This window comes from Rhinolophus ferrumequinum, chromosome 5, assembly GCF_004115265.2.
Source record: "Rhinolophus ferrumequinum isolate MPI-CBG mRhiFer1 chromosome 5, mRhiFer1_v1.p, whole genome shotgun sequence".
In the NCBI taxonomy this organism is placed as follows: domain Eukaryota; kingdom Metazoa; phylum Chordata; class Mammalia; order Chiroptera; family Rhinolophidae; genus Rhinolophus; species Rhinolophus ferrumequinum.
In genome coordinates this window covers 41155340-41177499 of record NC_046288.1, presented here as the reverse complement: position 1 = coordinate 41177499, position 22160 = coordinate 41155340, and the positions used below count along the sequence as shown (strand labels likewise).

Sequence of the window (22160 nt, the reverse complement as noted above, 5' to 3'; positions counted from 1 at the left end):
CGAAATTTTAGTTACTAACAGTCACAAAAAAAGTCATTTTTTAAAAACAATATTCAATATTATCTTAGGAGGGTCAAAAACCCCAGAAACCTCCATAAAGGAATCCAGGAGAATTCTTAGCAAAAGACAACTTGGGTAAAGAAAAACGTACCTTAATTCAAAGGTTTTGGTCTGAGACCTCAAAAAATTACCTAAATAATCTACAAAAAGGAGATATTATCAAGCACACATAACTCATCTCATAAATTTTTTAAAAAAGAAACGACAGCTTGAAAGGAAGAAAAACAAAATAGGAATGTGCATACTTACTTATCTTCTAATCATCTTCCCATACACACGCCAAAAAAATAACCCTAAGATTACTTCTATATCTTAATAGGGGTTTGGATGTATGCACTGTCAAAAGGTACCAATACACTTAAGATCCGTGCATTTTGTGGCACATAAATTTTATGGCAACATTAAAAAAAACAAAATCTGTAAATACTTAACTTTAACGACATACAAGGTGAAGTGGGGAAAGTACACTGACAACTGCAACTTACAAAGAAAGCATAAAAACTGGTTAGTGGATGAACACAGCAATGGAGAGATGAATGGATACATGGTAACGCAAGCATAAGAAAGTGTTAATAGTATAATCTGGAAATAAAGCTTTTTACTGTGAAATTCCTTCAACTTTTCTGAATGTTTGAGAATGTTCATAATACGTTAGAAAAAATAACCACAAGCATAAACTAGTAAATAGGGCAGGATCTGAGAAGTGGCCACGCACTACGGGCTTCCCCATCTTTCCATCAGACACATCTGGAGACTGCTGGTTAAACATGAAGTTCTACCAGCAAGGCTTCACTTGGAAGCACACATCCCCCTATCAATTGGTACAATGGACCTTTGGAAGGAAAGAGACGAAACAGCGGCCCTGAACTTGTGAACCACATGATTCCATCTGCAGTTGGCAGGACTGAAGCAGCTCGAGCACACGCGTGCCTGCTGCAGGAGTATTATCTGTGCGTGCACACCAACCAAAACCTTACCTCACTCCTTCAAATTCTTGCTTTGGCTTCTTTCTGCTTTTTGCTCTGCTGAGAAACTACAAGTGATCTAGTAGATACATACACACATTTACAGGAATAAGTTTCAGGCTCCCATCTGGAAAGCTGTCAGAGCAATCTCCTTAGCAGCCACCATGAAGACTTAATTCACCTTTCCCTCCTCCGTCCTCCAATCTTCATCTTTTTTTTAAAAAAAAAAAAATCCTTGTTTTGTCCTATTTGAGAACTAGGTTGTTTGTGAGGTTTCAGAAAAATAATCTTCTCTGATTCTTGTCCTATTTCTTCATGTACTGACTTAGTGCCTATAAAGGAACTACAAGAATCACATTTCCTTCTTCATATTTCAAAGTGTTTTTCCTGCAAGTCCTTCCCTTCAAAATTACCAAGCCAGAGAGCTTCGGGCTTTAAGGCGGCCTGGCTCTATGAGTCTGATTTTCCCAGTTTGAGTTGCACCTGATATCTCGGATACAAAAGGCCCAGATTTTAGAAATGTGTTTCACACAAGTAAATCTAATACAATAGGTGGTAACCTGATATCTACCAATCTCCCTCTCTACATGTTTTGTCCTTTGAGCTAGTTCAAAATGTTGCTGTAATCAACCTCTTCCCTGCCAGATATGCTGAGGCCCCTCGTCAACTCAGAATTCTTTGCTCCTTTAGAAGGCTCACTCAGTTCTCCGCTAATGGGTCCTCCTCACTTCTTATCCCTCTATCACCTCCTGCAACAGAGCAACCGTATGGCCACTCAACGTCCCCAAATGGGGACTGTTGTTTGTCAGTCTCCTACCATGGCTCTGTTAAGTTTGAGGAAGGTAGACAGGAGGCTGAACCACACACAACAGGACAGAACATTCTGGGGTTACCACCATAGTAAGCCGGTCAAGAGCATGGCCTCTGGAGTTAGTGAAAGGTTCAAACCTGGGCTCTGCTACTTCCTGGTTGTGATCCTTTGAGCGAGTCATTTAACCAAGTCATTGAGTCTCAATTACACCAGCCATTAAGAAGGGGTGGTGATAAATAATAGTACCAATTCCTTAAGATGAAGGTAAGGATTAAGTGAGTTAATGACTGTAAAAGTTCATGGTAAACAGAGAGCACTCTAGTGTGTAGGAAAGGAGAAGCCTGAAAATGTCCCCCAGATGCACCTCCAGCTCTAAAGAGAATAATGAGCTCTTCATCTATTCCTCTGAGGTTTTACACTTTCCAAATTCAGTTTGTATCCATCCGAACCTTTGCTGATCCTACGTCCCCTCTGCTTCAACAAATCCTTTCCTCACCCCTCCACTCATAAAGTGCTTTTTTTCCATTTTCTTAACTTCTAAGGAGTCTGACCACTTCTCCCTTTTCCACAGGGCTGTGTAATGCACGGTACCCAGCAGTGTCTTGCACACATTGTGTCCTAACAGGCTAAATAACTATCACCTGGGGCCAGCACTGATTGAGTTGGAGTCTGACTACAATACACAGATGCTCTCTAAGGCACCAATAGCCCCACACCTATGAACTAGGGGCACCTGCAGAGCAGGAGTTCTCAGCCATGGCACTGAGACCTTTTGAGCCGAAGAATTCTTTGTAATGAGGGCTGCTGTGTGCACTGTGGGTTGTTTAGCAGGATCCTTGACCTCTCAGATGAGGTAGCACAGCCTCCTCCCAGCTGTGACAATCAAATAGGTTTCTAGTCAAATACCTTCCCCACCCCCCATGCTGAGAACCACTGCTGCAGAGAATGAGAAATATGCCCCTCAGACAGCGGGGCATATTCCTCAGACAGGAATCTCCTCAGACAGCGGCCATCACCAACACGTTGAAACCTTTCCTAAGCTACATTTGTGCCAGGCACCTCCGAGACTCTGTCACTACTAGCTATGCAGCCAACAGGATAAGTCAAACTCTCTAAGCTCTAGTTCCCTGTTCTCTAAAATGGAGCTAATTGGACCAAAGGTTTAGGACTGTAGTTCAGAATTAAATTAACTAATGCATGCATACACAGTGTTTAGCCCAGAGCCTGGCACAAGGTACATACTCAACAACTGTGACTATTAGTAACCATACACAGCGGGAGTCCAAGTGCTGGGCAAAGCAGCACAGGCCTTGGTTCCCGCACCGCCCCCCACATGCTCTCTCTGCTCCTCCCACCCATCCCCTCCCCATGATAATTCAATACTACACACGGTACAACGGTCCCCAGAGCTAACCGCATATGGAACAGGGTAAGAGAACAGCAGAAGACAGGAGGATCCAAAAATGGCATGAAAGTGTGTTGTCCTGCAACAGAGGCAAAGGGGTGTGTGCATTTCATACTAAAAAAGATGACGGAGAAGGATGTCTGTTTCATTCCAAAACGAGTTTCTCATAAGGAAGCGGCATCCTGACTATAGGTTTATCCAGGAAGGTTCCACCCACATCTATCTTCCTTTCCAAATAGTACAGGAGGTCCCTGAGTTACAAATATTCCACAACTTCAAGTAGCTGCATCACCTAATTCCCCATGTATTACAGTCAGTTACAGAGTTGTGAGGAAAAGGCACTTCCCAAGGCTGGCATTAGGAAACACGGACCTCACATTTCTTCTGCACCTTTCTTCACCCTGAGAGGAATTTCACATGTACCATGCTTCCCTGCTCACTCCCGTTTCCTGTTTCACAGTCACGGTTCAGTTCAAAGACAGACAGACATAAACACACAATCATGTTCCATTTTCTCCATCGTTCCTTCGCTCCATTAGTAAACCAAAGAGCATTGGCCATATGGATAAGTACAAGAAGAACAAACAGGACATTTACATGAAACTCTGGAGTAGATTAGCAGAGGCTGTGATGTCAGCAGTCACTTGCTGACCGTGTAACCTTGTTCAGTCAATTAATCTCCTTGAGCCTCAGTCTCTTCACCTGTAAAATGGGAGTGATTAGTCTCTGCCTTATAGATTCAGTAATATTTAATATGCAAAGTCCTTGGCTCAAGGCTCAGAACATAACAGAGTGATCAATACATGACAGTTATCACATCCAAATTATACATACAGTGCCCAAGTTTACTAATAGAAACACTCCCCCAAAATTCATTTTTTCTACTCTTTCCTCCTATTAAACCTAAAAATCCCTTACATCACTCTTCCCTCCCACCAAAAAACAAAATAAACAAAAACAACAACAACAACAAAAACACCTAAGTGTAGGATAAATCATCTTATTCAAGCATGGTTTGTATGCTTTGTTTCATCAATTGCACTGTTTTTCATTATTGTTTCAAATGTTTGACAGTTTGGCACCATTAGTGAAGAGACATTCTGGGTTCTAATCTTCATCACATGCTTTTTATTGCTGCTTCCGCAAAATATTTTCTGTGCTCTAAAACCCATTTTTTTTTTTTTTTTTGAAGAAAAGCAGTTAGTACATAGGAAACCATTTATCCTTTTCAAAAAAAATTCCCAACACCAACTGAAATAACCACCCACTCTTACCCAGCTCAACTACAAAACTATAGTGAAAAAAAATCATTTTAGAATTAAATCAGAAATGTTTTCCTCCAATAAATGAATAATTTCAGTGACTCTTGCGGTCCTACAGTTTATCCACAATTTATGTAATTCTATAAAAACATAAGTGTCTGAACTTTCTATTCCTGATAATTTAAACAGACATAAATTAAACTTACAAAGTTAAAGACAATTGCCAAAAATCTGTTTATTTCCTTCTCAGTTTTTAAATGAGACTGATAGCAAAAATAAACAAAAAACAGACACAACTTTTCACCAGCTAATTTTAAACTAGTATTCAAAAGCATAGTTAAAAATAATAATTTCAGTCTGCACGTATGATTCCAACTTGTCCTACTGAGACGATGTTTGGATTCTCTGTGAGCATGCCTGTATACACACTTCCATGTGTGAAAAGAAAAGAAAAAAATCTTAGGGGTCTTCAATTATTAGGCTACACTAGTTCCCCTTCAACTATGACAGTCTTGTAAATAATTGAGTGAGTGAAGCTCATAAATAGGATGTTTAGTATACTTTATAAAATTATAACCAGCATCGATGAAGAGACCATAACATGGCTCCTAGCACAATGCATAAAATACCACCCTGATTAGTCAATATTAACTGGGCTGTTTTTGGCTTTTAAAAATGTATTCTTACCATGGCATTTCTAAACATAAAAGATCTCAAAGTCTTATCTGTTCCTCTTCAAATTTAAAACAGAATGACAATCTCAAAAATCACAACAGCCTAAAGTAATCCTGACCTTTCCCCTGTACGTTGACTCAATCACTTATCAAACATACACAAAGAATGATTCAACTATGTGAAAATATTTAATATGTAAAGAAAAATCTGAAAAGGAACAAAAAGAAAATGGTCAAACTTGAGATTAATGAAAATAGTTCTTTCATTTTTAATTACATCAACTTTAATATATTGTTGCTTTTATTTTACTGACCTACAAAAAGATTTTGAAGAGCCTAAATTATATCTATTATGGTCAAGAAATAGTGAATGAGGAAAAAGTCTCCTAGAAAGTGAGATACTATCCACAGAAATACAGACTGCAAAATGCTCTCTCTGCCTAAAGTCAGATGTAAATCACCTACATAAATGATTTCACTCTTAGAGAGTTATATTAGTAATATACTGATCTATGACGAGAGCAAATGCACATTTTCACTTCATTCTGGAGAAACTGAGGTAAACACTATTTCCCAAATGTCTCCAAGATAAATAAGTGGTGTCTGGCTAATGATTCAGGAGTCCCTGGCACTCTAACTTACTGTTTTCCATTCCATGAAAATCTACAAAGAACACAGTAATCCTGTTTGAAACTTTTACACTTCTGAAAAACAGGATGAGGTTTTAAAGTTTGTTAGGAAGTCATCCTATTAAAACGCCACCAGTTTTTTTCTGACAAAATACTCAAGTTGATCTTGAAAAATAGACATGAGAAAATATCCATGAAAATTCTAAAAGTACAAAGAGCAAAGAAGGGAGTTAGCTCTGTCACTTATTAAAACATGTTACAAAGGTACAGTGATTGAGTTTAATGATGGCTCTTGAATACAGAGAACAGAAAAATAGCTGATTTGGAGGAAGAGAGGAGAGTTCTGGGACCCTCCCCCTCACTCCCTAGACCAAAATAAAACCATGTGGATAAAAAATTTAAAGATATATCTTTTCTTTAAAAAAAATAAAATCACCAATACTCAAACACACCTTCTGACACAATACATAATAAACTAATATCTTCAGGGGATATTAAAATGAAGACATAACAATTATGAACATCTATGCATAAAGGCATTGCATCAACATTCACAAAGCAAAAACTCCAGAAGATACTAGAAAAAATAGGAACTTATTAATTGTATAAGACTTTTATTCACCTCTCTGCACACAACACAAATGGACAAAAGTAAGAATATAGAAATAATGTCTAACATACAAGATACATCTAACATACAAACACATTTAAATCTGTACCCTAAAAATAAAGAATATAATTTCTTTTACACGTTTACAATACAACCATGAAAATTATCATATATTCTGTCACAAAAGGTCTATGACAGATACATTTATTTGAAAATAACTGTAAAACAGAGATACGAAGAGATGAGGTAATAATGAATGCAGGTCCTTGAAGCAACTGTATATAATCAACTATAGCTGTGATGCCTGAGAAGATAGCAACTTTTAGTTCCTGTGGTAATAGTTTATTGTGATCACATTTTTTTTCAAGAAGCCACAGAACCCCTTGAGAAAAAGGTACTTAAACCATCTGCTACTTCCTAAACCATCCAAGGTAGAAGAGTATCTATTTTCTATTTCTAAATATACCAAAAGAATACCACCTTCTTCTACTGTGTTTTCATGTTTAATTGTCCTCAATGAAAAGCATACTCTGGGCTTGCTTTGTTTAAACCTAATATACATAAACGATTTCTTGAAGACTTGGTTTTGGCAGAGATGGAAGCCATCTTTCACTCCACTTCCCATAAAGGTCTTTCACATGTAGAAACAGGTTCTTTGTAGATTAACCTTTGTATTTAATAACCAGGTTAAATATCCTCCTTACTGTCTATATCTTCACTTCCTTATGACTGTACCCACAGAGCTGGACCGTGTCTAATTCTATCACATCCCTTACTTGATGGCTTCCAAACTAAGAAAAATGTTCTCTCATATTTCCTTTCCATACATTTAACTTATTTATAGTTATGTATCAGTTAAGGCTAACTTTTGGAAAGTATAGTCTCTATTTTAAAAGTTTAAGTTACACTGTTATGGAACTCATTTTGCCTTCATTAAAATTAAAAAAGTTTTAGAACTAATCCACAAAATCAGTTAAATATATTTTGAGAAACTGACACTTGATGGTTATTTCCTAAAACCATATTTGGCCTGTTTAAAAATGTCATCCTTCCCATGACCATCACTTATCATTTCCATGCATATTCTGAAAGGACAATTAATTCTAACATGACATGACTTACTTGCTTTTTCTCCATCTCAGGTCAACTTCCTCAGATGTCCTCATGGCCCACCTGAGACCAAGTTCCCCACACTCCACTATTCTCTGCTCCAGCTCCCCATTTATGGTGTTTTGTTTTGTTTTGTTTTGCCACAGTACTTAACACAGGTTGTAGTTGTTCAACGGGCCAGTTTGTTTGCTTATTTTCTGTCTCCCCAACCAAACTATGAGCCCCTCTCCTTGTGGGGAGGGAGACACTGCATGTTCCTTAACCAGCTTAGAAACCTGCACACACTGTCTGGCTGGCTCTTGGTGAGCAATGAAGGCCGTCGGCAATAACTGACATGGATTAAGAATATTAAAAGCACTGTGCATACATGTGACTTGGCCACAGTCATAAAGCTATTCCTACTGATACAATCTTGAACTAGGGAACTGAATACCCAGTAACAAGCCGTAATGCACTGGGGCCCCAAAGCTCAAAGCACACTGGGTAGGCTCACACAGGCAGGCAGAGAGGAGACAACTGCAACGCAGGGCCTTGCAGCTGCTTTTGCAGCAGAGCCAGCAAAGTGCTCAATAGATGATTCGCTTTCACTACCATCACACAAGCACCGAGGATAATTTCAACAACATTTAATGAAATAATTTTCTTCATAAAATAGATCTATTTTCTGAAGTTTACCAGTTGACGGCACATGACCCCCACCGGCCCCTGGCAAGGCCCAAGTTTTAATGATAATTTCCAGGAGCTTCACATAGATAATGTATCTTTACATGTGAGGCTGTAGTGAATGAGAACAGCTCATTTTGGCCTAAAATGTTTTTTATTAAAAAGCACACTGAACAATTTCTAGGGCCATTTAGCAGGATTTCAGTTTAATATTTTTGCTAGGAGAGGTTTGTGAGTTGTGGGTTGGGAATTTTGTTTGCTATTTAAACAACAATTAGCATGTATGATACTTTCAATTTTAATTTGGTTTTCTTTAAACATTCTTTGATGTAAGTTTCCTCACCAAAAAGCGCAACCAATTTAAGAAATACTGTAAGGAGTATTTATGAGAGTTGTGTTTTTAAGTCATATATAAATGTAAAACATCACATCTCCTAATAATCAAAAAAGGAAACATGTCCACACAAAGACGTGCATGTTCACTGCGCAGCGTTATTCATAATAGCATCCCCACCCTGCAAAAAACAACAACAAAAACAACGCAAAAAAACACCTCCCTGGAAATAACCAGTCTGTCATATCCAAACAATGAAATACTATTCAGCAATTAAAAAGACAGAGCTATTGACCCATGCTACGCCATAGATAAACCTCAAGAAATTACACAAGTGAAAAAAGCCAGATGCAAAAAACCACAAGATCCATATATGTCAAGTGTTCACAAAAGGCAAATTTACACACAGAAAGTAGATTAATGGTTTCACGGGGCTGGGAACAGGGATTACCTATAAATAGGCATGAGAGATCTTTAATGGGAGGGACAAAATGTTCTAAAACTGATTTATGGCAATGGTTGGATCACTAACTAAAAATTGCTGTATTGTTCACGTGAAATGGGCAACTTTTATCATAGGTAAAATATACCTCAAAGTTGTGGGGGTGGGGGGAAAGGGCTGGGAGGAAATACCATATTTTGCCGTGTATAATGCGCACTTTTTTGTCCACATTTGTGAGGGGAAAAATAAGGATGCGCATTATACATGGGTAGACTAATTCCACATCTATATAAATGTTTTTAATTCTTTTATTTATGCTTATGAGTTAAAAGTGCAACTCTAGAAATCAATAAGAATATCCACATGCAAAATAATACCCTGGAATACGATAATCGGTCGGCGAAGAGTTCTTGGCCTTCTGTGATGCCTAAATATCGTAAATTTGTTACTGGTACATAAATTTGCTTGTACCTTGTATCGGTTCTTGTGTGTTGTAATTAACTGCTACATAAAATTTCTTGTACCATAATATGTTTAAAAAAAATAAGTACTAAAATTCCTTTACAAAAAACAAGTACCTAAATGTAAACAAAAAAAATTTGAATTAAAATATTAAATGACTTTTTCCCTGAAAGTTTGGGCCAAAAATGTGGGTGCGTATTATACACGGGAGCACATTATACATGGCAAAATATGGTATGCATAAAATGAAGAGATAAAAGATTGGGCGACAGTGAATGTAAGTGAATTGAAACTAACTACTCCCCTCACCGTATCAAAAAAGGAGGTGGGGGTCATTTACCAAGCTACCAAAAGACCAAGTAGCAATAAAGCTTCTACTTCACTCTTTTAAAATGATGGCTAAACCAATACTTCAGGAGTGTCACCACAAAAGACAGGTGACCTCAGACAAAAAACAAATTTCTCTCTAGGCTTATCATGAGAACTGTCATGATTTTTTAAAAGCTTACAAATTAAACTTTGCGATTAAGTAAATCTAATGATTTGCACTTTATCCTTAGAAAAACATGACTGTTAAAATATGAAATATATGAAAGTGTTTGTTTGTAAGGCCTGTCATGAGGGTTAAAACAAAAATCCCTCACTATCAATACTATCAGCAAAATGAGAGGTGTTATCAAACTCAATCTTTTAAAACTTCCAATCTAGGGCCTTTTGTCTTTTGGGCACAGGTCCCATTTAAAAACAAAAACTTAAGTTTTAGTTGGTTTATTTTGAATTTCACTAAAACCAAGTGACAGGACAAGCAGACAACACTAATCTGCTTATACTTTCCAACATTTTCAGGTGGCAGAAATTCATTTTGAAACAAATGTAACACACTGGGTTTCATTTCATTTTTTTACTATGCTAATGTTAGGAAACATTGCTGCCTAATTTTTTCCATGTGGTACAAAGTTTATATTTGCACCGCTTTTTTATTTTTTTAAAGTGGAGAGTTAGCCCAAGTATGGTCTAAAAGGGGGCTGAGGGTGAAAGAGAGATATACAGACTGTAAAACAATAACAGAAATACATAATTCCTAAAAGTGTAATTGCAAGGTCAAAGTTAACTAGGGGGGGAAAAAACGTAAAATGAGAGCTTTAGCTCTGTGTTACTCTCCAGAACTTTGTACTAATAAATAGCCCTTTTTAATGAATTTTAAAAACTGTTTAAAACTCAGCATATTAACTCAATGAGATGTTCTGTTTTCCTTTAGATAATTTTTTTGAAATTATAATATCGTGGGCTCAAAGAGCTACCAAATCACTAGATAGGATATCTTACTTAGAAACGTCTAAGGTAAAATATTCATTTGTCAGTTGTGAGACAAAATTAAGTAATTTCTGCAAAGTTGGGTAGGAAGCAGGTTTCATACTTTTGTACAAAACAAGGAGCTGGTTAATTTTACACCACTTTTCAAAAACCTACATCCAGAGTAAATCAGATACACCTGTATTTTTAGAGCAGCGATTAACAAGTTATCCAGATGCACATTAGCCAGGATGAAAGTCACGTGACAATCTCAGCTCTGTCACGACCACAAAAACATATGCACCAAATCAAAATTTAATTACACTGCTCAGCACAGCTTGTGAATTGTGCTTCATATTTTTTCTATTGCTCTGCTTTTGACAGGACAGTTTCCTGAAGGAAAGTTCCAAGAATTGAAGTTACAACACCCACATACCAGAAAGTGTTTCCTGAATTTTGTTACAGGAACTGACATCTGCTATAATTTTAACATTTACTTCCCTGTAGGAGTCCCATTTAAAAATTTTTGTTGAATATTATTTGTTCAACAACACTATTACCTAGACAACGTTTTTTGTTTAAAACAAACCAAAAAACCTTTCATTTCAGTTTCAGAAAGTTTAGATATAAATGACCAATTCACAGTTTTAACTTTTCCCTGGGAACAAAACCAACTGCCACCTGATAAACTGGGGTGTGTGCAGTACAGAGTGAGTTAGGAGTTTTGGGAGGGAGCCCAGAGTGGATAGGAAAGGGTAAATACCTACATCCTTGAGAAGAAACAATTCTTGGGAAAGTGTGCATGATTAAACATTGGGACTTACTTCTTGATACCTTCCTTTTCCTTTATTTTTTAAATATAGGTGCATCTGGACATTTCAACTAGTATAATTCCTAATAGGTAATAAATATAGAGAGGGAGATATCTAGGTTTCCTACCAACCTCATGACTATTTTAATAGAGGGGAAAAAAACATGTTGTATATGGTGCGTATGTATGTGTGTAAACATATATATACATATATGTATATATAAAATCAAAATGTAATTGCATTGCACAATATATACCCTAGTTTATACACCTCTCTCACACACATCCCACTTCACAGTGTGGTAGGCAGACCTCTGGCTTCAGAGCCAACAGGGCTCCACCCCAGCTCCACCCAGGCCCTGCCTAATCAGAGTGGGGGTGGACGGTGAGCGGAGCAGACTGCATGGTTTTCATACACACTCATGATGATTCTGATGTCTAATCAACTTTGAAAACCTTGTACTTAATACGACCACATTGCCCCTAAAATATTTTTACTTTTACTTGTTGAACGTGGCCAGTTTAGCAGTAAGCAAAACTGAAAAGAAAGGCAAGATCCTTTTGGGCAAAATAAAGGTAAACCAGTGACAAGAGTCACCTCCTTAACTCTTCCCATCCCCACGCAAAGGATGAAACGGCCTACAGCTCTCCAAACACTCGTTCCCGTGAGCCATTGTGGAGGAACAATTCTTGGTACTATTAGAACGTGGCCAAACTGTGGGTGCCCTTTGGAAATATAACACCTAATACCAAAATAAAGACAATTTAGATGTCAGTAGAAATACAATATATTTTCCCCTTCCTCTTTGTTTCAGTACCTTTTGACAAGATTTCACTACTGGGATTTCTTGTTTTATATATTAAGTCTGACATCAAATTACTACTTTGAGTAATAGCCTTAAGAATCTGAGAGGATTTCAATCTGGTTAAATTTAAAATAAAGCCCATAAACCAACACAAGAAAACAACAGACATTCACCAGAGAAAAAGACTTTCAGGATATTAAGTGGGCTGGCTGTGTGGCCATCGGGTTAAGCTTTAACTCACTGTGGATAGATAGGAAAAAGGAAAAGTTTGCACACGGGGAAAGCTTCTCAACACTGATCACTGCCAAGACACAGAAAGTCAGCACTCGGATGGTTTTACTGTTAATTTTTACATTTGGGTCTCCAAGGCATTGCCACCAAAAGTTATAAATCTTATTTTTGCCCCTGAGGTCTAACACTAAACTTTGTCTGGTACATTTATATTTGAGCAAGACATTATCGTGCATTCTATTATTTTGAGCAAACGAATACATATTATATTCATAGTAGAATGAACTGAGAACCCTCTGAAGCAGAGGTAAAACACTGAAAGTTTAGCTCTCTGCCCCAAATTTGTTTCAGGTAAGTAAAAACGAGAGGTAATCATTTAAGTTGTAAAAGCTATCTGCACCCACCCTATACCAATAAAATGTAACTGAATCACTACAAAGAGATTATGATACCCAAGCTTGCTATGTTTGTAATTCTGGGCCAAAAACCTTTGTCCTAAAAGTGCAGACCATATTTCCAAGAAGTACGAAGGTAGAATCAGAATACACTGTTTGCTTACAATCCTTTCTCACTACATCTCACATAGAGGACTTTCCTTTTTCAAGGACAGGAGATTTGGGACTTATTTGCCAATCTTGGAAAACAAATGAAATGGAGCAATTTGCTAATAGAAAACTAAGTTTGTATATTCAGAAGCAACCGAGTTATACGTTGTACCTCAAAGTAGTAATGAAGCTAATCAGCTTTCTAAGGCCCCCATTTTACAGCTATTAGATAACACATAGATTTGGATGCTCAAAATAAATGACAGTACCAGAAGAAGAAAACAGATTTTTTTCTTATCCATGATTAAGTATGTTTGATATTTAAATTGTTTAAATACAGCAGTTGAATACCTTTTCATAGTATAATACAGAATCCCCTAAGTCTTTCAAGAGAGCACTTGTATTAATTTTGCCAAAGAACATCCCCATATAACCCAGCTGACAAGAAAAAAATGACTCAATCCTCCTTCCGTCTTCACTGCGGAAGGAGTTCTAGTCTGTGAGTCAGGAAGCTCAGCTGGGCTCTCAGTATGAACTAGAAGGAATCATTTAAAAGACCTGTCAGTGTTGCTCTTCTGTCAAGGACACTGTTTACAGTGGTGTCACAAGGGAAAAAGTGGACATTCACTGAGTCAAAATACTGCAGAAATTCTTTCTCTTTTGAAATCACTTCCTTGAACTGCACTTTCCAAAATATCATAGCATTCTTCTTTGATGTTTGCCCATATTTACTCATAGCTCCTTTGCTTTCAGGAGTTTTCTTCCAAGGTATCTATCAGTAGTTCATAAATCAGGGGTGGGGGCAGAGGGTGGAGCAAAACTAGTTCTGTACCAGTTTCAGAGCATTGCTTTTTGCAATGGAAAAATTTCCCTCACCAGAATCAAAGAGAGCCACCAAAAACCGGCTTCATCATAATCTTGGGAACAATCTGACTTTGCTTTATTTTTTTAAATAACTTCATTAACTTTCGTCAAATTCAAACCAAAACGCTGTGGGAGAGTTAACTAAACTTAATTTCCTTTTGCAGTTTGCCTGAAAGTACTTTCTTTTAAGATGTTCTCAGCCACCAGATGCTATTCGCTTAAAGAAGCAAGTTCAACTCCAATTCCCAGCCCTACATCCCTCCCCACCTCACCTTCACCCCCCGGGGTAGGGGTGGGCCAACGATTCTTACTCTTACTCTTATGTAGCATAAGGTGCATTTTAAAACTGGTTAATCCCTGATGGTAGTTGAAGGTATGTATGTGTTCCTTCCTAAACTTCAGCGATTGCTTCAGTGGGGGGGTTAGCGGAGATGGGGAACCACACAAAGCCCTCCTTTCTACTTTGTCCATCAACACACTCCTCAATATAAAGCTAATCCTCATAGAAAAGGACAGATCCACAAATTGTTGGGATTCCGTGCCCACCCCTATTCATCTATCATAGGCTTACTGGTTCTCAAACAAGGCGAGGCCAGGTTGTAGACGTGTAGAAAAGTATAATCTTAATGTCTTTTGATCAGAATTTGGAAACAAAAGCCAGACTGTAACTAACTCGCATTAGAGAAAGTGAGTTTGTTACAATTCCCACAAGGAAGTGTAGTCAATGTATCTGTTGTGCTTACAGGTTCCAAAAAAAGCACACCCTACCCTGAGAGCTGAGGCACGGCTTACTCCTGCTTTAACTGATGCTGCATTTCTAAGTGATTGCCTTCCTCCATAACTCTGATAACTCAAACCAAATGTGCAGTGTTTTCAAAATATTGACCCAAATTCTAATTCTTAAAACTTGGGCAATTCACCTCTCATTCAATAAATGTCTTCCGTTTCTAGAGAAGAACTCAACCACAAAGCAAAACAAAATAATCAATTTCCTACTTTTAGGTTTTAAAATGAGGAAGAGGAATATACAACCTCAATTTATAAAAAATTCACAAGCCAAGAAATACTCAGGTAGTCCCTCCCCCATTCAAAGTACTTCCAGCTTATGCAGGGGATACTACAAATGTGAGACAATGTATTGCCTTAAGGAACTGACTTTAGAAAAAGAATGCACTCCCTGGGCTCCTCACATGAAAAATTAGTCATATGCCATCCATCAACACCGAATCAAGAATATTACCTTACAGCAATGCCAAATAATAAAATTTCCATGGTCAGCTCATGTATTCATTATCAGCGCTACAAAATTCCATTTCATCTAAGTTCCCATCTACCTCCTCTAGCCAAAAAAATAAAAAAATAAAAATAAAATTTAAACAGTGCACAATGAAACTACTGTGGTTTGAACAAACTGAGCTATGAGTCTTTAGGTCCAATGAGTCCAACAATCCAAATTAATTGTTTCAAGAGCACACAACACAGATACTGTGTGTGACACATAAGCAAGATTTTACTACCCCAGGTTACACATCATAGATGATGGCTCAGTTTCACTTCAGACTACGAAGGGCAACTTGGCCCAGCTGTGAGGTTATCCGGAAACCCACAAATATCTGCAATCTGCTCCATATATTCATTCTCTCTTTGGATCTCAAAGGTTACCCTACTCTCCCACAAAGCATAATGTCTAAATGAGCTTGGACCACATTCCAGATGTAACTGAAGAAAATGGACATTTACAACTTCTAAGATATACTCCCATTATGCAGGCTAAGAAAACAACACATATCATGGCCTTGTGGCTTTGTTCCTAGTTCAAGGGCATGTCTGAAAGCCAGGTAGCATGAAATATGTACAGTCCTCCTATTTCAATGGCTGGCAAGCTGAACTAGCACGCTAATAACTCAGATTATTACATCTTGGAACAAAAAGCACTTTGAGCAGAAACTGCTTTTTTGTACACTCATACTGAGGCCCTTGCAGCTTCCTTTTAACGCCTCCCCTCAGCATTGAAGAGGCCGCCTGGAGTAAGGAAGTGCTGCAGAGCAGCTCACGCAAGAGTCAGGCATTGCTCTACCTGTGTATCCCCAGGCAAGAAACAGGCTGGCTGGGCCTCAGTTTCCTTAACTAACCTAACAGTGAAAATAAAACTACTTGCCTACTTAAGTGACTGAGAAGAGTGGTAATCCAATTAAGGTCACTGTGCCTGGCATACAGCAGTGTCCAATTTAGCTATTAAATCATTTTATTCCTAATTAGTTTAAGGGCTCAGGCACCAAAATCACTCACACCTGGTCTCAAATCCCAGCTCTTTATTACTGAGCTCTGTTAGATATTTACTGAATTTCTGAGATCAAGGTATCTTAATCTAAGGCTTTACGCCACGGACCCCTTTGGCAGTTAAATTTCAATAAAGGTTCGCAAAAATGAAGATTCAACTTTTGTTTCTCATCCAAGTTTTTCTACTACTTGGCTCCAAGTCAAGAACCCCTTTTCGAAAACAATCAAGAAAATGGGGGCAGGGATTAAACCACTGAGTTCAGAGGATTAAATATACAAAGCAGGTAGCATATGTGGTGCTCTACCATGTTTCCCCGAAAATAAGACCTATTCGGACCATCAGCTCTAATGCGTCTTCTGGAGCAAAAAATTAATATAAGACCTAGTATTATTTTATTATAAGGCTGGCTATAATATAATACTAGGTCTTATATTAATTTTTTGCTCCAAAAGACGCATTAGAGCTGATGGTCCAGCTATTTCTTTTTTTCAGGGAAACACGGTATATAGTCCTTTTGCTTCCTAGAAAGTTATTATCTCTTAGGGAAAAATTTCAAAGTCTTATCCAGCCCAAACTTCAACATCAAAGCATCTATTTCCCTCAGTGATCCATCTGCATCTTCAGAAATGAAATGTGGTTAGCCTTCTAAGATATCCCCAAATCACTATACTACAAATATCAATTTGAAGAGGCCTCACATTATTTTAAATATGTGACACTAAACAGCTTTTGGGTAAAACTAAAAGTTAAAAAAGATATATAGATATATAGATATACATATCCATATATAAAAGATATGTATAGATATACATATATATGTACCCTAAGTTTCTCTTAGCACCAACTGCTGTCACAACTAAAATGAAATCACACAACGGTTTGAATTTTATAATAATTATGAGTGCCTTGTCACCAGTCTTTAACGCTCATTATAAAACAAGTAACAAACCATGACAAGCCAGAGCTGGAGGTTCTTACAACAGCGTTCGTCTGACACCAACTGCATGCAGTTCATTATCCTCTCCCCTTCACCTACCCCGTACATTCCCGGTCTTTGCCTACTCAGCAGATTCAAGCTGTGCCGTTTTATGTGGAATCGTACATTTTAGCAGTAAAATTTTCAACCACCAGGCAAATTCTCAACCACCCTCCCCAAGGTGAACACATTTTGTTTCACATTAGCTGGTTTATGAAATTCTGCTCAAGACACTAGCAAAAAAACAAAACCAAACCAAACCCAGAGAAGCACAGGGAGGTGCACAAAGAAACGAAATGAAAATTTGGGCAAAGGCGGACAAGTTAAATCAACTTAATTTCTCTGTTAACAATTATTTTTGAAAGAAGAAATTTAACTGTGATTCTAACTTGAACTCAATCCGTCTGCTCCACTCTGTTGAAACTGTCTAGTGTGTCCTCCAAACTGTTTTTTATCTGACGTTAAATAATGAGCCACAACCTCGGGAATGATGAGAAAGCAATGACAAAGCTGCTTCCTGCCCGTCTTCTTCGCAGCACCCCAACCCTCCCCCCTCCCCGCCGCAACCTTCAATTCCCCCAGCCACTAACATATTTTAAAAGTTTTCCTCGGTGCCTGGCTTACCTTGACTGGGCTGCCATAATTCAGTTTATAGAGCTCAGGGTCTTCTGTCCATGAGCGCCTTCCACCCGCGGCCCTTCTGCCAGCGCCGCGCTCACCATTTGCCGGGGCCGGGCGGGGACGGTTCCCCAGCGCGACTTCCCGAGGTTGCGGGACTACCTGCTCCAGAGCCCGGGCGTCCTCAGCGCAGCCTCGGGCTCCGACCGTATTGGCTCGCACTAATCCTGATGGACATCCGGGCACTGGGGCCTCTGCAGGCGAACTACACTTTGGCCGCGCGGGGGAACATCGCGTCCGACTTCGGGGCGAGTGAGATCTCGCAGGGCGATTTCGGAGAAGGGACACGAAAGGGGCCCACGTTCAAAGCTCCCCCGGTGCACAGCTCCCTCCCAGCGGCACTAGAACTCGGGCCAGCGTCACAAGGGAAAAGAAATCGTCTTTCGGCTCACTTCAAGTCGTCCGAGTTTGCCGGAATACCCCTCCCCCGTCAAGAAAGTTCTGGTGGTACGGTCCGCCTCCTTAAATGGGCACGGCGCTCCACCGGTCCGACCCGAGGCTGCGCCGCGCGGGCGGGGGCCCAGCCGGGTCGCGGACGCAGCCCAGCTTGGACGTTAGGCGCCCAGCCCCGCCTGCGGGCTCCCTGGCTCGCGCTCTCTTGCCAGGTTTCAACAATGTAGGAACACACCGGAACACACGGTACCCGGCCGCTCAGAACTCCACCTCCAATTTGAATATTTGTTGAATATTGGGCCCCAAGAGGCTGCACTGACTAAGGAATAAAACCACAACAGTAAACCACCTTCCCTACTTTTGATCATTCCGATGCTTACAGTCAGGAAATGTTAGCACACTTGTTTTTACTTGTTCGCTTTCAGTTTTGATTTCATGTTACATTGAGACAAATATTTACAAAACGTCCTCCCTCCTTTTTGAGGGGACAACATGCACATCACAAAGGAAACTAACTCATTTTGGTTTTTGAAGTGATTAAGGGATTGACAAAATTTTCAAAAATCAGAATACAAACCAACAACATCGCAAGCAGCAGACGACATACAAACGATATCGCGTCCTACTAAGGAAAGGCATTTAAATTTCAACTGTGCCTAAAGCTAAGCAGGAAGAAACTTTCGATGGGTAGAATTAGAGGGAGGTGATACTTCAGCTTTCAGGGGGCCAGGAAGGAGCACACTGTAGCAGCTGGAAACTCTTAAATGAATGCTGAATGAATGCCCGTCCTGTGGACTCCCCACTCTATCTAGAATCGTGACAATGTTGCCCATCTCACAAAGAGATACTCCAGACTGTACTGCTAAAAAGCCATGGAATACAGACATGTTGACGTCTGGCACAGAAAACACAAAGCTGGGAGGGTGGGGGTGGAAGGAAGGCCCAAATGCATCTCTATCCTGGTTCTCAAAGTGGCATTAGTGGACTCCTGGGGGTCCCCACGACCTTCTCAGGGGTCAAACTATTTTTAGAATAACACAAAGACATTATTTGTCTTTTTCACTGTGCTGACATTTGCTTTCGTGGTGCAAAAGCAATTGTGGGGCAAGTGCTGGCGCCTTAGCACTAATCAAGACAGCGCAGCAAGTGGAACTAGTAGTAGTCACCGCATTCTTCTTCACCACACTATTAGCAATAATTAAAAAAAAAAAAAAGCCAGTTTCCTTTAACGAAAGTCCTTAATGAAGCAAGCAGCCAGAATTACTACTTTGATTAAATCTTGACCCTTGAGGACAGGTCATTTTGATATTCCTTATGACAAAATGGGAACACATGAAGCACTCGGCTGCTGCAGACTGAAGTACAATGGGCGTCTAGAAGAAAAACACTTGAGTAATTGAGTTGCAAGCTGCACGAGCTGTTTTTTCATGGACTACCATTTTTACTTGAAAGAACAATTGACAAACTGTGGTGGGTTATTCTGACTTGGGTATTTGGCAGTCATTTTCTCAAAAATGAACAAAGTGCGTCTGTTTCTTCAAGGAAAACAACTGACAGTATTTATTGCCAATGATAAAATTTGAGCTTTCAAGCATTTTGGAGAACTTCACAACTGCCACTGTGAGCTTGACAGCTTCCCAAACTTAAAGACTTTTCTGATGAGATAAGGACAGTAATGACTATGATTTTAGAAGATCTGCATTACGTAGTGACCAATATTTTCTGAATCACCCATGAGTAAAAAAGATCCATTGAAAATGCAAGATAAATCAATGGATTTTAATGTACCAAAGTTAAAAAAAAAAGGCTCGATAATGTGATTTCAGATTCTACATTCCAACTAAGCTTTAAGAAACTATGACTTGTGGTGAAGTTTGGGTATAATATCAAAAAAGGTATTAAAATACTCCTTCCTTTTCTGTATGAAGCTGGATCTTCTTCATAGAGTTCAACCAAACCACCATTGCAATAGATTGAATACAGAAACAGATATGAGATGCCAGCTGTCTTCTACTAAGCTGGACAGTAAAGACACTTGCATAAGTATAAATTAATGCCACTCCTCTTACTAATTTTTTCAATTTTGGAAAAAAGTTTTTTAAAAAATAAAAATAAATTTGGAGGCACAAAATTATCCATGTCATTTACTAATGTTTCCCTCACCTCTCCATAATCATCATGGCTTCTCTTATATTAAAGGTAATATTATTGTATTATAGCTATTCCCACATAACGTCTTAGCACGCATATCAGCCTTGGCAAGATGTGGTCAAAACACCTGGGGCATGTGTTAAAAATAGACTCCAGAACTGCTGAGTCAAAATCCTTATGGGGTGAGGTCCCCGGGATATGCATTTCAACAAATTCTCCAGCTAATATTTGTCTGCTTATATGTGAGAACCACTTACTTAGAGCATACATATTTAGAAAATAATGGTAAGAGCTTTGTGATTCAATATTGGTTTATAATCCCTCAATGATTTTAAGGATCATTGTTGGAAAGCATTTATTAATATTTTCACTATTAAGAGATCTATCAGGCAATAAAATACTATTGCACACATATATTCTTTCGCAATAGTAGAGTGATAAACCCTCAAGGAAAGAAAGTATAAATTCAGGCAAAAGTCTACTCCCAAGAATTTTTTGCATGCCATTTCCCCCCATTTTTCTCTTGCTGTGCTAAATATCAGCTATGATCATTTATGCTTCAAATAAATTGATATCAGACATATAAGTAAGTTGAAACAATATTTCATAATAGCATTCACTCAGAAATTTTTCACTTACCACAGGCTAGAAATTAACATCACTAATATTAAAATTGTATTTTTCCTCTGTGAACTGTGTCATTTCTCCTGGCATTAAGAATACAGCAAATATTTATACAAAAGGAAATATGGAATCAACAGCAGATCAGGATTACAACTGAGATTCCCTGGGCTCTCAAGATCGTTTGTAATGTAAATTACTGAGGGTAATATGAAACAGAAGTGGGATTACACTCGATTTGTAATAGATCTAAAAATACTAGAGAAAAGTGCAAGAGAAATTCTGTAACTGAATACTGTATGTGGCTGAAGAAGTACTGAAATACAAACATGGGCATTATTATTTCCAAGTGTTTTGAAAACACCATTGTATCCGACCCACAGACTTGTTCAGCAGTGAAACTAAACAAAAAGACATTCTTAATGCTTTGGTAGCACAGAATTCTTTGGCCTTCTGATGAAATTTGAGGATATAGGCCCACACACACAACATTTGTTCTACTTTGATGTGGTTCATGATCCCCTGGCAACCCACTTAGCGAGGACCTGAGGCTCTGTAACCTTCAGGTGAAGAATTCCTGGGCCCTAGAGGATGCACACACTGGACCAGCTAATAGACCCAAATTACCTGACAAATAAGGGATAAGATCACCTGTCAATCTTCACTGCCCCTTTAACAACTTAAGACTGTACGTATTAGTAATTGCCCAGTACAATGAAGAATGTCTATCTAATGAAAATAGTAAAAGATGCTACGTGATAGCAAAACATCTATACAATAAAATAAACAAGTTTCTCTATACAAGGAGACTATGCTAATGTCTTCTACATTTCCTGAATTTCATTAATCCTACAGTGATCACATATTCTAAAACCAACAAAGGTACACATTGTAATAAATAGGGCAGAATTTATAAGGTGAGTGGGACAGACGACTCTACCTGAAGTTGGTTCTTGAATCACAAGAGTACCTACCTTTTTATTAGCTCTTTAAATTAATGAGCTTTACAAATCACTTGCACACATGTAGTGGTAACAATATATATAGCATATGTAACACATCTTAAGTACAATCACAAATGTG

At 38.6% G+C, this 22160-nt stretch overlaps 1 protein-coding gene across 5 annotated transcripts in view; it reads right to left on the bottom strand.

The window, feature by feature from the left end:
• AFF1 (ALF transcription elongation factor 1) overlaps positions 1-22160 on the bottom strand; it is a 172310-nt gene that overhangs the window by 97205 nt on the left and 52945 nt on the right. The window contains exon 1 of one of the 5 annotated variants that reach the window (XM_033105977.1): positions 17859-18505. The exons of the other annotated variants lie outside the window; for them this stretch is intronic. Coding sequence (XP_032961868.1) covers positions 17859-17875 — 17 coding nt within the window. The 5' untranslated portion in view covers positions 17876-18505. Of the gene's footprint in view, positions 1-17858; positions 18506-22160 lie in introns of those variants that run through there. 5 annotated transcript variants of the gene reach the window in all.